This window comes from Montipora foliosa, chromosome 14 (genome assembly GCF_036669935.1).
Source record: "Montipora foliosa isolate CH-2021 chromosome 14, ASM3666993v2, whole genome shotgun sequence".
Taxonomy (NCBI): Eukaryota; Metazoa; Cnidaria; class Anthozoa; order Scleractinia; family Acroporidae; genus Montipora; species Montipora foliosa.
Genome location: NC_090882.1, coordinates 16,181,205 through 16,201,204, shown reverse-complemented (window position 1 = coordinate 16,201,204; position 20,000 = coordinate 16,181,205). Strand labels below are relative to the sequence as shown.

General features: G+C 39.6%; 2 protein-coding genes across 4 annotated transcripts in view; both read left to right on the top strand.

Annotated features, from left to right (window-relative positions):
• LOC137985037 (vacuolar protein sorting-associated protein 8 homolog) overlaps positions 1-14,035 on the top strand; it is a 36,317-nt gene extending 22,282 nt beyond the window's left edge. Inside the window, exons 33-53 of one of the 2 annotated variants that reach the window (XM_068832471.1) lie at positions 648-682; positions 870-948; positions 1,415-1,507; positions 2,035-2,091; positions 3,111-3,193; positions 3,754-3,838; positions 4,587-4,685; positions 4,767-4,856; positions 5,611-5,660; positions 5,881-6,025; positions 6,330-6,419; positions 6,854-6,920; positions 7,621-7,721; positions 8,236-8,314; positions 8,677-8,759; positions 10,025-10,105; positions 10,337-10,512; positions 11,303-11,465; positions 12,216-12,260; positions 12,335-12,418; positions 12,852-14,035. In XM_068832471.1, coding sequence (XP_068688572.1) covers positions 648-682; positions 870-948; positions 1,415-1,507; positions 2,035-2,091; positions 3,111-3,193; positions 3,754-3,838; positions 4,587-4,685; positions 4,767-4,856; positions 5,611-5,660; positions 5,881-6,025; positions 6,330-6,419; positions 6,854-6,920; positions 7,621-7,721; positions 8,236-8,314; positions 8,677-8,759; positions 10,025-10,105; positions 10,337-10,512; positions 11,303-11,465; positions 12,216-12,260; positions 12,335-12,418; positions 12,852-12,983 — 1,917 coding nt within the window. In that variant the 3' untranslated portion in view covers positions 12,984-14,035. The remainder of the gene's footprint in view (positions 1-647; positions 683-869; positions 949-1,414; positions 1,508-2,034; positions 2,092-3,110; positions 3,194-3,753; positions 3,839-4,586; positions 4,686-4,766; positions 4,857-5,610; positions 5,661-5,880; positions 6,026-6,329; positions 6,420-6,853; positions 6,921-7,620; positions 7,722-8,235; positions 8,315-8,676; positions 8,760-10,024; positions 10,106-10,336; positions 10,513-11,302; positions 11,466-12,215; positions 12,261-12,334; positions 12,419-12,851) is intronic. The other variant, XM_068832472.1, reaches the window with a different exon arrangement.
• Positions 14,036-14,400: 365 nt separating this feature from the next.
• Positions 14,401-20,000, top strand: part of LOC137985038 (uncharacterized) — an 18,008-nt gene continuing 12,408 nt past the window's right edge. The window contains exons 1-2 of one of the 2 annotated variants that reach the window (XM_068832473.1): positions 14,401-14,493; positions 16,127-16,190. In XM_068832473.1, the coding sequence (XP_068688574.1) occupies positions 14,416-14,493; positions 16,127-16,190 (142 nt within the window). In that variant the 5' untranslated portion in view covers positions 14,401-14,415. Of the gene's footprint in view, positions 14,494-15,805; positions 16,007-16,126; positions 16,191-20,000 lie in introns of those variants that run through there. The other variant, XM_068832474.1, reaches the window with a different exon arrangement.

The window sequence follows — 20,000 nt, the reverse complement described above, 5'->3', positions numbered from 1 at the left end:
AATGGAAGAGAACGGCTGCGAGAACGTCTCCTGTGTTATTATAATCATTTCGTTATCATTCCAAGTTGTTTGCGATGCAAATTGTGTACTTACAGTACTAAACTGGTGCCGAATTTAAAACGCGCGTACAGGGCGTGTACAGTCGTTGGAGAGATGTAATAGCATTGTGTTTACCGTACACATCAGGATGAAATTTGCGTTTTGCCAAAGGAGTTTGTTTAGACTGCGAAACAGTCGTTCTTCAAGACGCGAATTCTCGCGCGCTTGCCTCGCACGTGAGCCTCACACGCCAAGGCGTGTCTCTCCCTAGTCTCACTCTTCGTTCTCACCCTCGCTCCAGACCTTTCGCTTGACCAGACGCATTCGACCAACGCAAAACTACGGCTGTTCTGCATTCTAGAATTTGTTTCATTGTAGCTCATTGCTTGCGTTTTAGCCACAGATATCGACAAAAAGATAGAATAGGATTAGAGAATTGTTATGCTTCTGTAACAAGTACATCTTAGCCCGCCGTTATTGATCGTTAAATTTAATGTTAGCTTTCGTTCTTGTTCTCGTCGACTTGGTCGCTGCTTAATTTCTGTCCATTATTTAGTAAATTTGCCGTGCAATGAGCCTGTTTAATTCTGTTTTATTTTCTGTTTCAGGCTTTTGAGCGAAACGACTTCGATAATGATTTTAAGTAGGTTATCCTCATTCTTAGCTAGTTAAGTAAAGGCGCTGAGACACTTCCAATTTTTGAAGGGAATCTTATGATCTCCAATACAATACGTAATTAATGGCTACAAGTGATGGTCCAATAATTTTCAAAATGAGCCGAGACAAATTTCTGTCTCGTCGCTTATGCCAGTTTTTTTGCTTCTTTGCAGTGTTCCTAATGGTGTCACACGCAGACAATTTCTCGTGGATATTCTCCTTGATGTAATGGTCCAGGATACGGGCTTTTTAGTAAGTTATCACCAAACCTCGCTAGGAAGTCATAGCTGTGTTTCGAGTGGTCTGACATCTTTAACGGCCTAACTGTCGAAGGCAGGGACCTCAAGGTTGACACAGGGGCAAGAGAATTAATAAGTTAGGTTCTGTATAAACTGTGGTGCTGCGCCGGTGGGAAATTTTGGTTTTATGAAACGAGCGGATGAATGTCGAATTACGGCCTTAATAGATTTGTTGGCTGATCTTTCGAGTTAAGTTATTATTGCATCAACATTTGCACCTTTATAGAGAGAGCGTTTTCGTATGACGTCACGGCTGTCATGTTGGTGTGTCAACACAAATCCTCCTCCTCTATTTTTTGCAAATACTTTCTTTTGTTTCAGTAATCCAATGTGGCTGCTAGTCACGTGAGTGAAAACGCTCCATTGGGTGTTTTTTTTACGTCTCCTTCCTTAAACGTCTCTGTGTATTTTACAAACAGCCCAGTCAAGTTGGATCGTTGTTCACATTTCTTGCGCGACAGATGGCAAAACAGGAGAACAGAATACAAGTCAACAAAATCTTGTTTGAACAGGTAATTATAAATTGGTGGTAAGTTGATCAGATAGTTGAAGCAAAGACTCAACGGAAAAAAGGACTCAACGTGGCAATGCCTTGCGTTCCAAATCCTTTCTGATCACCAAATATGAATCCGAATTCAACACTAACTCCGTAAGTAACCGATTAGATTCCTCCTTCCATTTGGTTTTCTAAACACGCATGGTTTGCTAGCTTTAGAATACTGCCATGTATAGACAAATAGTCTTTACTTTCTCGATTGTAATCAATTCGCGACTATTCACGCATATAGATACCCGAAGATGAAACTGGTTTAAATGGAGTTTGGACTGAGATTGCAAATTTTATCTCACATAACGTTCTTCACAGACATTCAATTTTTTTTTCTCGTTGCCGTTGTGGAGGAAACATCAAAGAATCAGGTGCAAGTTGGACGTTCTCGCTGGGGTTGCTTTAAGCTCTATGGGAATAGGTCGTTTATCAGAAGATATGATGGAATGACCAAGCAAACATCTGCAATAACTTTGCCTGGTTTCTCTTCAGGTTTTGGAGTATCTTGCAAACCCTGATGATGATTCCAGACATGAAGAAAGACAGCAAGTGAGTTTCTAAAAACAGAAGTAAAAAGATGACAAGTTTTGAAAGAAAAGGTTGCGCTGTAAGGATTGTTTTAGCAGTTCAAATCTTGGACTGTGGCAGTCACTATTGCAGATATCAAAGAATTGACGGAGCTCCTTCACAATAATGGTGTAATGACAATAATGATGACGACAAAAATGATGGTGATGCCCGGGGGGAGGGAGGGGGGGTACTCCCAGAAAAATTGGGTGGGAGGGGAGGGGAGGGGAGGTCTGCTTCCTGAAACCCTTACCCTATTTCAGACCAAAATCTGCGATTTTCTCTACCCTATTTCAAACCTGACCAAAAATTTGATACTTATTTCAGACCTATTTTAGCTGTTACACGGTTGGTGTAGTAATTTGAGAAAGGCTTTTGTTGATGGTCTTATCGCCTAATAGACCGTATTCATAAACGGCGGTCTAGAAATTGTTCTTTTGTCTTTATGCTAATCATCCTAACTAGCCTCACTTTGGAACAAAAATTCTTTTGAATTTTGCTCGTGTTTACGAGGCTAGATAGGATGATTAGCATAAAGACAAAAGAATAATTAATTAGCCGCCATTTATGAATACGGTCTATGATAAAGAAGAAATGTCTTTTAAAAGACATACCCAATTTAAGACTTGAGTGAAACAAACCATACCCTGTTTCAGACCAACGTTAACACGGCTAAAAAACCATACCTTTTGGGGCCGCACATAACTATATAGCCCATATAAGGAAGTACCCCCCCCCCCCCCCGGGTGATGTGATGATGACGATAATGACAAGGACGATAAACGTGACGGAGATAATGACAGCGATTATGATAGTAATGATATAAATGGTGGCGATAAAGATAATGATGACAAGATGAAGATGGCACCATTTACCATCTTAGGACAAACCTTTGCATATTTGCCACACTAGCAACTGCAAATTACTTTTGTTCATGCTGTTTTAAACGGTTGCATTTCCTTCTGAAAACTGATTGCTTGACCCCTTTTGTTTTCTTCAAGGCTTTGTTAGAACTTTGGAATGCCGGTGGTCTTAAGCAATTTGACGATTCCAGGATCTTGGTTCTTGCGGAAAACGCTAAATTGTAGGTTTATTCATAATGGCAGCTTTTTGCTTTCAGAGGACCAACAAACTGAAAGCGGCCTCAAAGGCATCTGGTCCAAAAAGGGTATTTGAGAGTACGTCAAAACTACGATTTCAAACAAACCGGCTTGAAATGTAAAACGTAATGATATCATAGGACGGACAACCCAACAAGAGATATTCATCCTTAGCTCTACACGTCAAGAATTACCTTGAGTGCAATTAGTCGGTTGTAAGTGAAAAAACTAGGCGCCATTTTATGTCACTGGTGTCTCAAGGTTTCTAAGTCATCAAAGCGAGGCTAAAATAGCGTGACAGCCCAGCAGGTTCAAGGAATACATAATGAGCTCATTGAACGCAAGTGTCACTTGTTTTAACACTGGAACACTTTTGTTAAGACAGAAAATCAATAAAATCAACTGTTGATTTTGGATCAGAGGGGAAGACCCGTCGAGTACGCGGAGAATAACCACGTTGCTGAATAGACAACCAACAAACTCAAAAGCAGGAGTAAGAAGTCGTAATACTCATTTTAATGTCGATTAACTGTTGTTGTTTCAGCTATCGTGTTTGTGAAATGCTGTATGAGAGAAAACGACAGTTCCCCAAGGTGCTGTCTTGTTACTTTCGAGATTCCTTTAGAGAGGTAGGGAATATAATATTCATTGGATTATTTTGATGTCCCAATTTCAGAACGAAAGTTTATTATTCAATGAACAGATTTCCTCTTCGCAGTTGGCTCTTCTTGTTTGTCTACCCACCACCCCAGCATCGACAGAAATTTGCTACCTTTACTATGGTGTCTGCAAAATCTCTTTTTAGCCTTCGCAGCAGGAGGGATTGTTTGCTGGCAAAAACAATTTTTGCGGCGGAGGCGTACGCATGATGTCGGTGGCAAAGTCGCGGAAAAGTGCGAAGGAGACGATTTTTTTCCATGCTCGCTTCTTGCGGATTCTGCGCGCGCGCAGTTTCAGAGCCGCCCCACTTGCAAAGGATTCCTTTACTTTCTTGATGCCAAGGGGAAAGTCTAGGAAGTCAAGGCTAGATGGCATATCAGGGAAGATGTATACAAAAATTTGGTTTATCAACGGAGTTGATAATGTAAATTGGCCACCGTACAGAGATTCTAAAAGCTGACGTTTCGAGCGTTAGCCCTTCGTCAGAGCGAATCCAGAGGAAGGGCTAACCCTCGAAACGTCAGCTTTTAGAATCTCTGTACGGTGGCCAATTTACATTATCAACTCCGTTGATAAACCAAATTTTTGTATACTATTTCCCCACCGACGCAGCACCACAGTTTCTTTAGAAACTACCCCTTCATATCAGGGAAGACTCGTACTAACAGATAATTTCCAAAAACCAAACGATTTCATCTTGCTCCACTTTTCCAACAGCACCAAGTGTTTTCCTATGTTCATTATGTTATGACTGAAGATGTGTACACAGACCTGGAAAGAGACGATTTGAAGCAAGCCTCACTCAACAGCTTGCAGGTCAGTAAAACGGACGAAACCGAAAATATCTTAATCATTGAGTGTATGGGCTTACATTGATGATTTTCCTTCTTTTTTCAGAGTTTTCTCTCAATCGATTGTGGCAAAACAGCGCACATGATAGTGAAAGAGTTTCCAAATGCTTTGACAGTTGTTGTCCGTCAGCTGGAGGTATATTAGGGAGCTTACGAAACGAGGACGACGACGGCTACGAGGACTTCATTTAAAAATACGAGTTCGCGTTATTTATATCACTGCGAAACTATTTCATGTCGTTTCGCGTTAAAAATGTGTAGTAACTGGTGAGGAATAAAACTGGTACGAGTGGGTTGGAAGCGTAGAGAGAGAACTGAAAATGCATCGATGAATTTGGTCATTTCACGTCGTCATTTAGGAGATGACAGCAAAGAAATGTACCAAAATGTAAAACGCACGTGCAGAGCGTGCAGAACCATTGTTTTTGCTCACTAAACCTATTGTTTTGTAGCGTCGTCGTTGCCGTCGGCGTCGTCGTTTCGTAAGCTCCCTATTAGCGAAATTCACTAGGTATAATATTTAATGTGGGCCGAACATGGACTGGGAGCAAGTAAGAAGTAAAAGCGTATGCTTATGTTTTACCAGTGCATTTCACAGCAAGACGAAAATTGTCTTGCAAACAAAAATGCTCCGTGGAGAGTATTTCTGCTTGCCGTGTCACGTTCCACCATAAAAAGCGTGAACCTTCTTGGATATGAACGACAAGACCTTGCGCACTTTATCTGTTCCCCGGTTCTCGAGATCTAGCCTATTGCTCAGTGTTAAGAAACGCATTGTGATTTACTCACTTAGAAAGTAAGCTGTATAAATGCAGCATATCACAAAGCTTTTTATTATCCCTTAGTTACTTAGCCACAGTTTTTTCGTCTTTCTCGCTTTCTTTTCCCAGGGCCAATCTACAATACAGTACGAGTTTCTGAAAGGAGTCTTCGATCACAAGTAAGTTAAGAGTTTCTCGGTCAGTTAGTCAGTTCTGGAGTAGTGAAGAAAATGACTTGGATTTACCCTAATACAAATCTGAATGTTCCGATCAGGAATCGAACAAATGACATTCTCAATACAACCAACTTTAGATGCTGAAGGCGACTTGTGCAATGCCAGGCCATTGAACAATTGACCTGTTGTACTGACGTGGAATACATTATTTTGTTTGTTTTAGATCGTCGGTCACAATCCGCCCTGAGGACACACCCGATGCTGAAGTTCATGAAAAATACATCGAGCTAATGTGCAAATACCAACCAGACCTGGTACACAGTTATCTTCGAAACACGGAAAACTACAGATTAGAGGAAACACTAGCGGTAAGGTTTGAACTGTTTTTCTTAAAGGCATTCGTAAGTAGGCGCACTTGTTTGGTCACGACCTGCAGTATCTTAGTATAGCTTGGTGGCTTTCTCAGCGAATGAGATTGCAACTGTGTATGACAGTCCAAAATCAGGCGAATCATCTTTAGAAGCTTCAAGTCTTAAATGATACCGTGAAAAAGATAGGTTTAATACTTTATTTTGCAGATACAAAAATTTGGTTTTATCAATGAAGTATACTACTTCCCCACCGACGCGGCACCACAGTTTCTTTAGAAACTACCCCTTCATTATTTTGCAGATAGTTCGTCAGTTTAACAACACGTATGCAACGGCGTATCTCCTTGAGAAGGCTGGAGACATCAGAGGTGCTTTTCAGCTTCTTTTAGAGGTAAGACTGTCTATGAACTTGCGTGGAGGTTGTAACGCGTTAAAAGACTCTGTAGCCACTAAAAGTGGAACTATTAAATAACCTGCCTGTTAACGGCAGTGCGGGAAGCGGTTAAAATTTGACCAAATACTGAGAAGTGGCAAAACGTTTTTCTCGCGGAGCCAGAAAATAGAGGCGGTAAACGTGGCCGCAAAAAGACAGCAAAACAAAAGCGAAGACGTTAAAAACGAGTTTAAAACCTCTACTAGCAGAGCCAGAGGAGAACTATTTCTCAACTTCGACTCGGAAAGCAACACCTGCACGAATGCCACTTTTGAAGAGTGGACAGGCTTGAGTGGTCTATAAGCATTTCATCCTCGCGATTCTTAGTTTCTTATTTACTTTTCACGTGCCTCTTTCTGGTTGAAAATCTAACGACGTTTTTGTGTTTGCAGATCTTAAAAGTGAAAGTAAAGACCCTCTGTGATATTTTTGAAAAACACGAGATTCCGCCATCAAACGGTATAGGAGGAGTTTCTTTGAATTTATTGTCCTACCAAATGTGTTTTTAGTGCCCTATGCAACCTTTGTCAGGTTGTAGCGTACACAATGTTCTAAGGACGGTGCCTACTAATTCAAAGGTATTTTTGCGTGGTTTACTGAATATGCGGGAAAAGCAGATCTCATGAAGTGTTATTAAAATACAAAAAGAAAATTGGGGGGTAACCACGCATTTTTCAAAGATAATTAATCAACAATATCTGCAAAAAGCTTTAAAATACAAAGCAATGTATGGTGTTCCTTTCCAAATTAAAGCTTAATTATCTCTGAAAAATGCATGGTTATCCCCAATTTTCTTTTTGGATACCAAGAGCACTTGCTAAGTTCTGCTTTCTCCGCATAAATTTAAACCGCGCAAAAATATCCCTGCATTTAGTAAGCACTACCGATAGGAAATCCGAGTATCTGGAGATGCGCAGAACGTATGCGCAATAACAATAGTAGGCACCGTCCTTAACTCCTCTTCTCAAAACCTCATTGTCATCATTATCGTTGTCGTCATCATCATCATCTTTGTCGTCATCATCGTCGTCATCATTGTCGTCATCATTGTCGTCATCATTGTTGTCGTCATCATCGTCATTATCGTCATATTCATCATCATCATCATCATCATTTTATCATAATAATTATTGAAATGTTGGCCTCGTTGACCTTTCAGAAATCAGAAAACTCACTGCGAACGTGGAGGCAGTGTTGTTAGGTGTTATTATTCCTTTGTGTCAAAGAAACTCTGGAAGACTTGAGGAAGCTGATCGTGAGGTGAACCCATGATTTTTAGTTACGAATTAAGGAGGAAAAGTTTCTGTAGGAAAAACCCTGTAAAGAAACTACATGACTCTAAGGATACTGCTAATGAACGTCCTTGCACAGTCACTTGTTAAACACTTATTGTTTCTTGATTCTACTTGAAGAATCCTCTGAACTTTTTATCCTTTCCTTTCGTTTCTTTCATTCCAGATTGGACCTCCCTTTTTGACTTATTTCCCATAAGTTCCTATTTTCTCATTGTTATCACCAATTCGGTCCGGAATCATTTCCTGTCGTTTCGCTCCTGTTATTTCATACATTGTACTTTGCCGCGCATACCTTTGACTAATTTCAATTCAAGCTTTCAATTCCTCCTTTCATTTTGTCCGACTGAGCAACTGGGGTTTTGTCCTACTTGTCTTCCAATCTAATTTAAATTCTCTTACGCTAAGCTCATGTTATTAAATTTTTCGTCTCGTGTTTGCTTGTAGTTAACTTATCACATAGTTGTTGGCTATCCTTGCAGGCCTTGTGGTTTCCTCTTCTCGAAACAGTGATGGCGCCTCAACGAAAGTGTATAGACACAACCAGTGCATATTTTCTGGGTGAGAGGTTTCTTTTTCTTGTCGAATCCTTGCATAGTTTTTTTCAATGTGAATTTATCAAAAAGGGCTTTTGTTTTAAGTGGTGAAAGTTCTCGATTGCCTTGCTTTATTTCATCTCTGCGCTGTATGACTGGCTTAAAAATCTCGCGCCTCATTCTTAGCCAATCAGAGGTTAAACCCAGTTCATTCGTGACTGGTTTGCATGCATTTTTCCCGCGCTGCACGCCGGCTGTGATGTACTGAGCTATGATTGGCTGGTGTTTTTTTTTCTCTTGTGATTGGCCAGGTAATTACATCGGTTTTGGTGACACGACACTATTACGGTAATCGGTTAACTAAAGTTTGTAATTTACCTTTTGCAGCTTTCAAGGAACAAACCCGGCACGTGTTGAACAGCATGATGGGATACATTTCGCTTCCAGCTATTCTCCAGAAGATAATGCAGGTAGAAAATCTTTCAGAATGTTTTCATGTGACGTCACGGCAGCCATGTTGAAGGAGTGAAATATTCTTTTGGGAATTGAACTCCATTTTAATTGAAGCAATCTCTGGTTTATCCGGTTAATTTGCTCAAAGCGTGGGAGAGTGGTTTAATCTTGCTTCTCAAAGCTCTCTAAATTGACTGAATTGCTAAATCAACACAGTCGCGTTATTTCCTTCGAAACTCGATTAAATATCGTTGTATTGAATAGGCGATTTTCGAAATATAAAATATTCAGCTTGATCGTGAGGCAGTGAGGACAAAAACAACAGAAACACGTTGGAATGAATGTGAAAAATATTTACATATCATCCACTTTCCTTTGTCTTTGTCCTCTAAACCTCTCTTTCAAGCTGAATGTTAATATATCGAAAAAGGTCTATTGGCAGATTTCCGAACTTAAATTGACATTTTAGTGCTATTATGTTAACACACTGAAAATCCAAAGGACGCCTTTCGGTTGATGATACCCGCAAAAAAAATGACAAAACTGATTACTAACGGAATGATATATGAAATGAACCGTATATTGAACTGCGGATATGAAGTCAAGGGAAGCTATGATCCTCACAGTTATGAACGCAATTTTAGCAGTTGTGTCAAATGTTCCCATGATGAATGAATCAATTCAATGTTCATATCCGCAGCTCAAAAAATGATTCATTTCACATATCATTCCGTTCATTGATTCATTCATCACGGGAACATTTAACACACAAATGACTTGCTCCCGTCATCAGTGGCTTTATAGCCCAGTTGGTTAGAGCGTCGCACCGGCATCGCGTGGACACGTGGTTCAAACCCCGTTGAAGTCCTGAATTTTTCAGGCTTCTCTACGCAATTTCTAAAAGTGCGTTTATAACTGTGAGAATCATAGCTTCACTTGAAAACTGATTACTGCCTTTTAGCGCAAACTCATCTTTGTTTTGGCTAAAGATGACCAAGAAAGAGTTACGTGCGATCTGGAATAAAGTCGATAAGACATTTTGGTCAATCCTTTTGTTCTAGAGTCTCTTTAAATCGTGAAAAAAGTAAAACACAGAACGCTTTGAATGCGACTAATGTTTTTAAAGGTTGGATTGATTGAGTTTCGACCAAAAATCGTCCAACAAGGTTTTTTTTTTGTCAGCACATTTAATTGTCTTGGATTGGACGAGTTAAACTGAAATGCTCGTTTGTAGTTTTTTTTCCCTTCTTAACCGTTTCTGTTTTTTTGTTGCGTTGAACAGGACCCCACATATAGTGCAGGCAAATTTGGTGAGATCAAGGAACTCATTTTAGGAATGTTAGATACCTATAGTTATGAATCGGTAAGCAAACTTTGGGTTGTGAATTTGAAATTTCTTGCTTTGGAACACTTATTTGCCATATTCTGGGCAGGGGGTTTATTCAAGTTCGGAAATTTCTTTGAACTAGAACAACCATGTCCAACTTTCTATTTGGCCAACATCTATAAAACTGTATTTAAAGCCCTTGATGATGATAATGATGATGATGATGATGGTAATTTATCGTAATGGTTGAAATACCTTCCCTTGCAGACGTTGTTAAAAACTACGAACAAGCTGTTAGCAGGCGATCTTCACTCTTCGCTCAGCCACCTTAAGAGACACTCTAATCTTGGCTTAAGTCCCAAATCGTTTCGATGCGCCATATGCCACAGAGGTTTCATCGAAGAATTTGCCAGCAGTCAGCGTGATGATGTTCTTGTCTTTAGGTGAGGAGTCTTTGCACATCTAATACCCCTGTGAGGTTCAGCTGATGTTGGTTCGTGGTTTGGCGCAGGAAAGGGACAGTTAGAAACGTTTGATTATCAGTAAACAAAATATGAACTAGTGTTCTTTATTTAGGTTTTTTTTAAAAAAATTAAGCTACTAATATTCAGCAAGAGAGTGTGCGCTCCTTGGATTATACCGCATCTGGAGAATATTTCATTATCCTTGCGTGTCTAATTTACGCGGCGTGTTTAAGGGTTTTCTTGAAGCTTTTCAAGTGCGAATGATCAATGAATTTTTGATTTTTACAACTTCTTCTCTTTCACCTCAAGTGCTGCGAACGAATGCCATGGACGTCCATGGCTAGTTCGTAGAAAATGCCAGCCATCGCCAGGTGATCTGGTGACGTAATCTGGACGGCTGGGAAGAAACATTTTAACGCCGTATCCCATAACCATGGTTTTGTTTCCAAATTTCCTGCAGTATTTCCATCGCCAAAACTCAACAGATCATTCCGTGTCTCCCACATTTCCTGTTACTGAATGAACATTCAAGTGGAAACCGCCGATATATCCTCGCCTCTGCCATGTTGAATTCGGAAGCGAGCGGTTGTGGGATACGGTGTTAAAATTTTTCTCCCCAGTTCTCCGAATTACGTCACCAGATCACGTGGCGGACGGTGTTGCCGTCCAGTAGCAGGGTGGTCATAGTGGCGACCCCTGGACATCCACGCACCCAGTCCTCACTCAGCTGGATGCAGGTGTCAAAAAAATAATCATATTTTCACTTTAGGTGCGGTCACGTTTATCACTCGGAATGTATGGCAGGAACGACTGGAACGGAAGGCAGCTGGATTTGTTTGCTTTGTAATAAAACTGGTCTCTCTCGTCTTTCCTCGGGGAAAGGAAAAACATCGTTTGGAAAACTAGCGAAGCCATCTTCTGCAGCCATAAAGGTTTTTACCACAATTGCTTGTAATCTCGCAATCTAATTGGCTAATATGCCGTTGCCGATAAGAGTTTTGACAACGCTGTACGCGTCACTCTCGCGCCAATTTGTCATGCAATGTAATAGCCAATCAGGAACGCCCATTTTGGGAAATAAACCAATCATATTACGAGAAAGTTATAGACAACGCTTTCTCTTTCTTGGTGTCATGATTTTGGTCACGCTCTGAAATAAAACTTTCTTTGGCGTTGAATATTGTGGTAAAACACAAATCGAAAGTGGTTCAGCGTTGTCTGTACTCTTATCGACAACGATGTTCGCCATCACGGTGGTTAAAATGTTGTGGATTCACTCGGCTGCGCCTCGTGAGTTCCACAACATTTTGACCACTGTGATGACGCATATAGTTGTCGATAAGAGTACAGACAACGCTGAACCACTTTCGATTTGTTAAATGGAAGTATATCGAAAATTTTTGATAAAATCTACTAATCTTCAACGACGTTGAATGACGAAGAACTAGCCAAAGAAACAGACAAACAAACGTGAACTTTCAATAGCATAAGTTAGTTAGTTTCGCATGATTTACGTTATTCTCCTTTACGTTGTTGTCGTTACGTTGCGTTACGTTACGTTGTTGTTACGTCTGTTGTCGTTTTTAATCTTACGCCTCAAAACGAAACTAAGTAAGCGACTCATTCCTTCAGATCTCTTGATTCTGCATCGCACCCCATTAATTATTGATTTGCTCTTATAGCAATCTGAAAGTGGTGGAGCGTCTGCGAAAGAAGCGACTCAGAAGGTAAGTTTTTCTGTTTGTCCCTCATTTCTTTTAGCAATTTCCTTCTTTGACAAGAGAGTGTGTTGTTTTAACAGACAGAAAGAGCTGTTCCTTCGCTCACACAGCAGCAATTTGAGGCAGTAACCAGACTTAAATCGCAGAACAAAGGTGCTTCGAGGGTAAGTGGACCTCCTTTAGTGGGTTGGGAGGGGAGAGTGGTGCTCTGATGTACTTACGTTCCTTCTGGGGAGAGGGATCGGGATTGCAATACTTTGAGTTTTGTAATAGGCTTGGGGACGGATAAGTTAAGTGTTGCAGGAGTTTTCTGTTTTTTGATGTCACTAATAGTCGCTTAAGGTTTAAAATTACCGTTTTAAAGGCTTACAAATTGTTTTTTGAAAAGGAAACTGAAAAACCAAACGTTTTCGATCATTCATGGTATTCTTTTTATGCCTCAAGGTCAATCTCGTGTGAGAGATATAACACTCAAACTCGCTGTACAGCGGAAGCCTTTGACCCATCCCGTTTCAGTGTTTGTGTTTTTAGGGTCAACGAGTGGGTTTCATAACTGAATGACTTCAATTTTTTTTTTGTTCTTGTTGTCCCCTGTAGTTTGCCATTTTATCAGAATTGTCCAAACCAAGCGATGCGTTCAGTCTCAGTTATGGATCCCGCTTCAGCAACTCAAGCAGTATTTTTGAAGACGAAAGATTTCGCTTGCATCTGGCCCCTCCGCGCTATTAACAGATGACCTCTTCAATAACACATCTGAACCCACACGGTTTTGTTCCTTTGATCTCTTGTCTGCACTCCGTCCTGAAATTAGCCTGTATTTGTATTTGTGACATACGTGGCATCACGAAAGTACCATGTCAGTATCTTTGCGTCATCCAGTTGTCATCTCATCGTGTATATTTCGTGTATTTCCTGTAATAAAAATGTGATTGTACCCTTTATAGAGTTCCTTAGGTTCCAAAAAGGATACTTTATCTCCTGGCGGATTAGAACAAAATGAATTTATTTTTGTATTAACCAAGTTGCAATTTAACGAATTGATGTCAGTTTTTCATGCGTCTGTCCTGTTATTGATCATGAATTTCGTCATAACATTGTCAAAGTAGCTGTGGATCCACGAGGCGATAGCCGAGGGAATCCGCAGATTTGTTTTTTTACAATAACAAAAAGGCAGAGGGGTCAAAATTAAGTCAAAACACGAGAAGAAAGCGAGACAAAAATGCGAGAAACTTCAATCTGACGCGAGCAGTATCGCTTCATTATCTCATAAATTATAAATTTATGTGTCTGTCCGCTTATTTACAACAAAATTAGCCAATGAGCGCGCGAGATTTTTGCAGTCATTGTAAAAACTAATATTTTGCTTTGCAGTTATCTTTCAAAAGAAATATGGCATTACTTATAAAAATATATGTATTTCTTTCAAGCACGTGGTATATTGTATTGGGTGACCTGAGAATATACAGCTTTTAATGTGATAGATTTAATAATACGAGTGGGATATCTATATGCCTAGTTATTTTCTAATTTGTAATGAAATGTGTTATATGTAGTTGTCAATGTGCTCCAAATATTGGAGCGTTCTTTCCTATTCTGTTTGCTTTAAACATAGTACTCCGTTAACTACGCTTTAAATGTCCTGTATGTTCAGAGTATTTAATGTTTGTTGTAAACGTGAATATGGGAATTAAGGTAACATGGATGATAAATAAGCAATCAATTCAGTTCACGAGCGTACAAAATGCTACAGAAAATAAAAGCAAAATGTCACACCCCAGGAATACTGTCTGTGTTTGCCTGACTTGCCTTATATCTCTATTACTGTTTCCATGCGTCCATTTAGCAATCACTCCAAGGGCGTTCATTGGATAGGGGATGGGAAATAACTAGCGAAGCGCGTGGCGCCGAGTTTCCTACAACCAATCTCATATCCAACAAGCGTGAATGGCATAGTATTTTATTAACGTTCAAAATTGCGTGCGTTTGGATGCCTGGATATGTCAGTTCTCGTCACAATTTTCCTGTTTGAGAACTTTTAGCGCGATCATACGGTATGTGAACTTTTATTAAATTCTCGACCTCGGATATCGTGTTTCTAGCTTCTGGATTGGTTCACACTCAATTTCGGTTATCTGCTCCTATACCGTATGACCTCAGTAATATGGAAACTGCTTGCGTCAAGTGTTGCCAAGCTGGAAACTTATTGGCATTAATTTTCAAGTGTCCAAGAATTCAGAAGGTAATGTAAATTTAATAAAACGGTTATTCCATTCGCGCTTGTTGGATATGAGACTGGTTATAGCCAACTCGGCGCTACGCTCCCAGTTTATCTAACGCACGCTCGTCGAATAATTATCCCATATTTTAATTCGATGTAGACTTTATGGCAACATTTTTTTTACCGGGCAGTGACAGACTGTATAATAAGACCTGCTATGCTAGAGCATACCAGAACTTTTAAAATTAGAACATTTTAGGTGGCTAGTTACCTTACAAGAACCACTATTTGCCTTGCGGTTTGCGTCATTAGGGCAAGACACGAGAAATATTTGATTTGTCACATATATAAATCTTTATGTCTTGGAACGACGTAATGGATATGAAATGAACGTTAGAAAGATTTCAGGCTAACTGGAAACTGTTAAAGATGCTAATCTAACTGCGATGATTCTTTAACTTTCCTTTTATACGAGATTGGTGGTGAACAGCAAAAACGAGAAGTTGTAACTGAAAAGAGCCGACATCATTGAATCGCGTGATGTCAAATGGCTTGTCGCAGCACCTTGCCAGATAATGAAGAAAAGCACTGCAGACAGAATGCTAATTGCAGAAATTTCTAGACTGAAACTAGAGCTCGCGGACACATTTTTGGCACTATTAAAATAAATGAAACTTTAAAACAGACCCCAACAATACTATCTTATTCACGCGAAATCTTGACTTTGCTTGTTACTGTTTGGCTTCTATTCTTTAACGGAAACACTTATTACTGTTATTTCTGGAAATCTTCATTAGTTCTTGTGCATATCTTCCTGATAAAACAGAGAATAAATTATTTTTTTTAGCTTGTTCTTTCGATGGACATCTTTTTCTCTAATTTAGAAATAGCTGCCTTATTTTGTCGTATGTTTCGCTTCGGTGTAAGTTTCACCTTACCAAAGAGGCGAATGGAGCTTCAATTTTAGCTTTAAACACCTTAAATAATTCATCAGTTTCAGAAAAGATTATCACTGCTCCCTTCTATAACCCCAAAGTTTTGAGTCGGTAGTTATACTATTCATTAAATTAAAAATATCCTTTTTGTTTTCAACATTTTTGTTAGAAACATTTGTCTTAATGCACACTGAGTGAAGGATTTTTTGAGGGGATTTAGTCTTAAACAGTCTCGATTTACATGTGGCAGGTCTTCCTTCAGCAGACTCAAATTGGTATCCATGACAACGTTTACTCAAGTCCTGAATAATTTGCTAACGTTTTATTTTATGTTTGCTTTGGTAGCGATGTTATTGGTTGTCGTGTACGACATCCTGTTGGGAAATCTTCAATTATTCATGCACGGGTTAATTTACATCTAGCAACTTCTGCCTCTCGAGCGAACGAGCGAAATACCGAAATGATTTTCACCAAATAGGCTCCTTTTTTCTGTGGATATTACATGGACATTTAAGTTAATCGCTTCACAGAAACAAAAGTGTTACCTGGAAAGAGTTATGGATTTTGGATGCAGTTACGGGGGTTTAAAATCTGCTTTGGTGTGTTAAATATTCGTTTTCGTTGCAATGTTGTGAAGGCATTATTTGATGTGCCGGAGTCACAGAATCACGTCCGCTAAGGTAACAACTTACAGCACGTACTTTGATCTTTTTTTGCAGTTTTTGAAGCTGTTGTTGGTGATTTTGTTGGAGACAGAAGCAACGTACAATCAGATGCCAAGAGGTAACGTCTTTTATTTCTACTTTCTATACCTCAGGGTGTTAGCGTTTAATGTGAACAAATTCTATATGCAGCTGGTATACAATTATTCAAAGTTGTTGTTCATGTCACTGAGACATGCCACCTTCTGCTACTGTATGGATGTCAATGCTATACAAGTCTTTTGAATTCTAAGACAGTTTTTAATTCTAAGCTTTCATTTAAGGCCTTTAAGCAAGTTGTTTGAATGGTAAGATAAACCTCCAAAAAGCCGCGCGAAATATAAATTAAGCGAATTATGGGCATAACGCGATACAATTGCGCGTGATCTAACTTTTTTGTAGCTTTATCGACTTACAAAAACGTACGATTATAGCCTAAAGATGGCAGGAAAAAACCTGAAATTATTCAAACTCTCTTGCACACTATTCTGCTCGATTCAAGCTCTGATGAGAAGGAAGACTTTTTCACTCTCGGATCCAAACACTATCTAATATCCTTGTTAACAGTAAATTCCTCAGCAAACTTTTCACCTTGCGAAATAAGACGGTCAAGACAAGATATTTGACTGTATTATTTTCCCCAAAAGACGGCAAGCATTGTAAAAGTACTTGATCGTATTCATAGTATAAATTTGTATTAACGAAACATGACCCAGCACCAATCAATATCCTTTTGGAGTTTCGATGAAACTGGAACTGAAAAACCCAAAGTAATAAATCTCTTTGGTTTTACTATAGAAGTTAAAGAGTTCATAGCAGTTTTAACCCAAAAACAAGGGATATCTGCCCAAAAACATTTAGCCAGAAAAGGGAAACACATTGGCTTAATTCAGAACATTGAAGTCCGTTATTGACGACCTTGTGCGTTGTTCTGATTGGTCAAAATGTGAGGCAGGTGTTGTCAAGTTATGTTAAGATTACGAAGGTTACTAGTTGTGTTCTATTTACCGATATTGCATTCAACTTGGGATCTCGCTGGTGAAAAGGTATTGCTTTTCATAGCATGATTTCAAACAGGTTATCGCGAACTGCAAGAAATTAACAAAACACATTATATTCTTGTTACCAACGGCACATATGCATGGAAACTACACAAACAGAATTACTCCAACGAGGCATTGCATGACAGGACATCACAGGAAATTAATTCTGCTTAACTGCGCATACTGGTCTTCTGATTAGTGTACATACCGAGGCTGTGGGGTTTTTATCCACATAGTAAAGAGCTAGAACCAACTTCCCAACCTATTAACTATAGAAACTGCACCACGAACAGTTTAATTACCTTAGGTCATTTGCTTCTTCTTCAAGTCTTCTTCTTCTTTGAGGGAGGTAGTGCAGCTAAGTGTTTAGGGCACTTGCCTTGAGATCTGGATATCCCGGGGTTCAACACCTGCTCTGACCACTCGTTGAATTTGTTTCATGTAGTCCCTGGTTGAATTTCCTGGCTGCACTTGTAAATAGCCAACTCGTTTGCCACCGGCCAGTTGGGATTCTTAAAGTTATTCTGTTCAATGCTCGGAGATATTAGCTACTAGCTACTCTACAAATCCGAGGGAAAATAATGATACTTACTTACTTACTTACTTACTTTACTTACTAAGTTATCACTGGTCTTCTTCTTAAGTGTATTACGAAACCCTGGAATGCAATAAACGCCAGCATGAAAAAAAGTCGAATTGAAAACCTTTAGACTGAAATCTTGAAAGTAAAACACAAATTGCATGTTTCAAAAAAGCGCATGCGCGCGTCGGAATAATGGTTGATTTTTTCACAAACCATCCCTTATAATATATAGATTTAGCCAAGCCTAAAAGCGGAGCTCCCGTTTCTAGCCCCACAAAGCAATATAGTGTATATGGAAATAATTATGCTTCTTCATAAAGTACAAAATTAATCGACATTAGTGTATACAGTTTACAGTGATTGAGCGTCTCTGCGCTGACAGCAGTAACCAAACAAGCATTGTAAACAATAACCAACCATCAACAACTAAAACTGAAATTACATGCATTTCCGTTTGACTGATAATGTTTAAACCCTCTCTCTTCAGTTTGGAACAAATCGCAGGTTCGAGCTTATCAAACCGCTTTTCAAAGTCTTACTTACCAAAAAGAACCTAAACTGTCCCAAACATTGCTTACAAGTGCATTCGTTGCAGATAAATGCATGTACTGCAATCCAATTTAAATTTATACGGCGTCGAGAGTTCGATTGTAATATGTTTGACGAATGATGACAAGAAAACTCGCCAATGATGTTTGCCGTAAGCTTGAATGGCGACGAGGTGGGCGATTGTTAAAATATGGCAGAATCTCTGTCAACACGAAATTGAAAATGTTTTCAGGCCTTCTTCGTTTTTTTTAGCGAGTTTTACAAAATATGTGAGGCAGCGAGGCATGCAGTTAGAAGGAAAACATTTACCTTACCTGAAAGCTAACCGTTGTAAATAAGTGTTTTGTCTCTAGCTCTATTTCTCTCAGCTTTACGGTGTTCTTCATTGAAATTTCTCTTATTCTCCTTCCTCGGCTTCTCTCGAGGCTTTCTTCGCTTATATTTCTCAAATGTCGTCGCCTCTTCTCTCGTGCTCTTTCCTGCTCTTTATCCCGTTTCTCGTCACTAATAGTAAAAACTCTTTTTCAAAAGTGACGAAGGTCAGTGGGATAAACTTGGGCTGTACAAGAGTTTCCCGCCCATCCGCTCCTAAAAGCTGCATTCGTGAGACTCCCCTCCTTTCTCTTTCTTATTCTCCCACCCCCCTACCCCAGAGCCTGTACGGACGGACGGACAGACCCGCGCACGGTCAATCACGTGACAACCAAATCAAGAAAGGTTAACCATTTTCTCTTAAGTATCGGGGTCTGCCTGGAGCCCCGCTATGATCTCCTAAATAATGCGCGTGCCTCAATGGCCAATAGACCACGTTCGATACACCAGTCAATATTCACACATGGCTACTAGGCCTTACGGTTAAATCCTTTGAGACTTGTGAGACAAAGAAAACAGAACTGAGCAGTGAAATTTTACCAGAAAGCCCCGTAGCCATGCCTGAATATTGATATATATCGAACGAGGCCTATTTGAATTTAGACTCTTTTTTGTCGCTTAATTCAGAGATCCAAATGATCTTACTCACCTCGTTTTCTTGGTTCTTGAGGTAACTTAAGACTCCTTTTTTGCTGTTCAATGCGAGGAATTAATATTGGTGGAACGCGGAACGTAAATTAGAATGTGCGGTGGTCAAATTCGTTTAGCAAGTTTTGTTTGTAATAGGCCATTTCCGAGTTCATGTCTGCCTCCTCTTCAAAGCGAGTCTAAATGCGAGGTTTTTGTGATGCTAATTAGTTCTACTTTACATATGAATGAAAACGAATTTTCATAACAAAAACTTCGCACTTAGACTCGCTTTGAAGAGGAGGCAGACGTGAACTCGGAAATGGCCTATTCTTTGATTGCACCCACGTGATAAGACGGCCATGTTGGTGACAAAACGTTAACAATAGAAAAATGTAGCTCAAACTTTACAGTCAAATTCCCAAGAGACTATTTCGCAATTGTTCTTTCCACAAACATGGCAGCCGTGACGTCACATGCAATCAAAGAATAGAGAGATTAAGCATCGCGTTTACGTGAAACGGCAAACGCGAAACGGCAAACGCGAAACGGCAAACGCGAAACGGCAAACGCGAAACGGTGGGCTGCTGCTTGTCATAAAAGCATGGAAATTATGTTATTCTAACTCGTCTTTCTCTTTTAAAAATTTACTTGATACCTGCTGCTAACACGCAAGAAATCAGCTCATATCAAACGAGTTTCTTCCATTTTTGGCAAA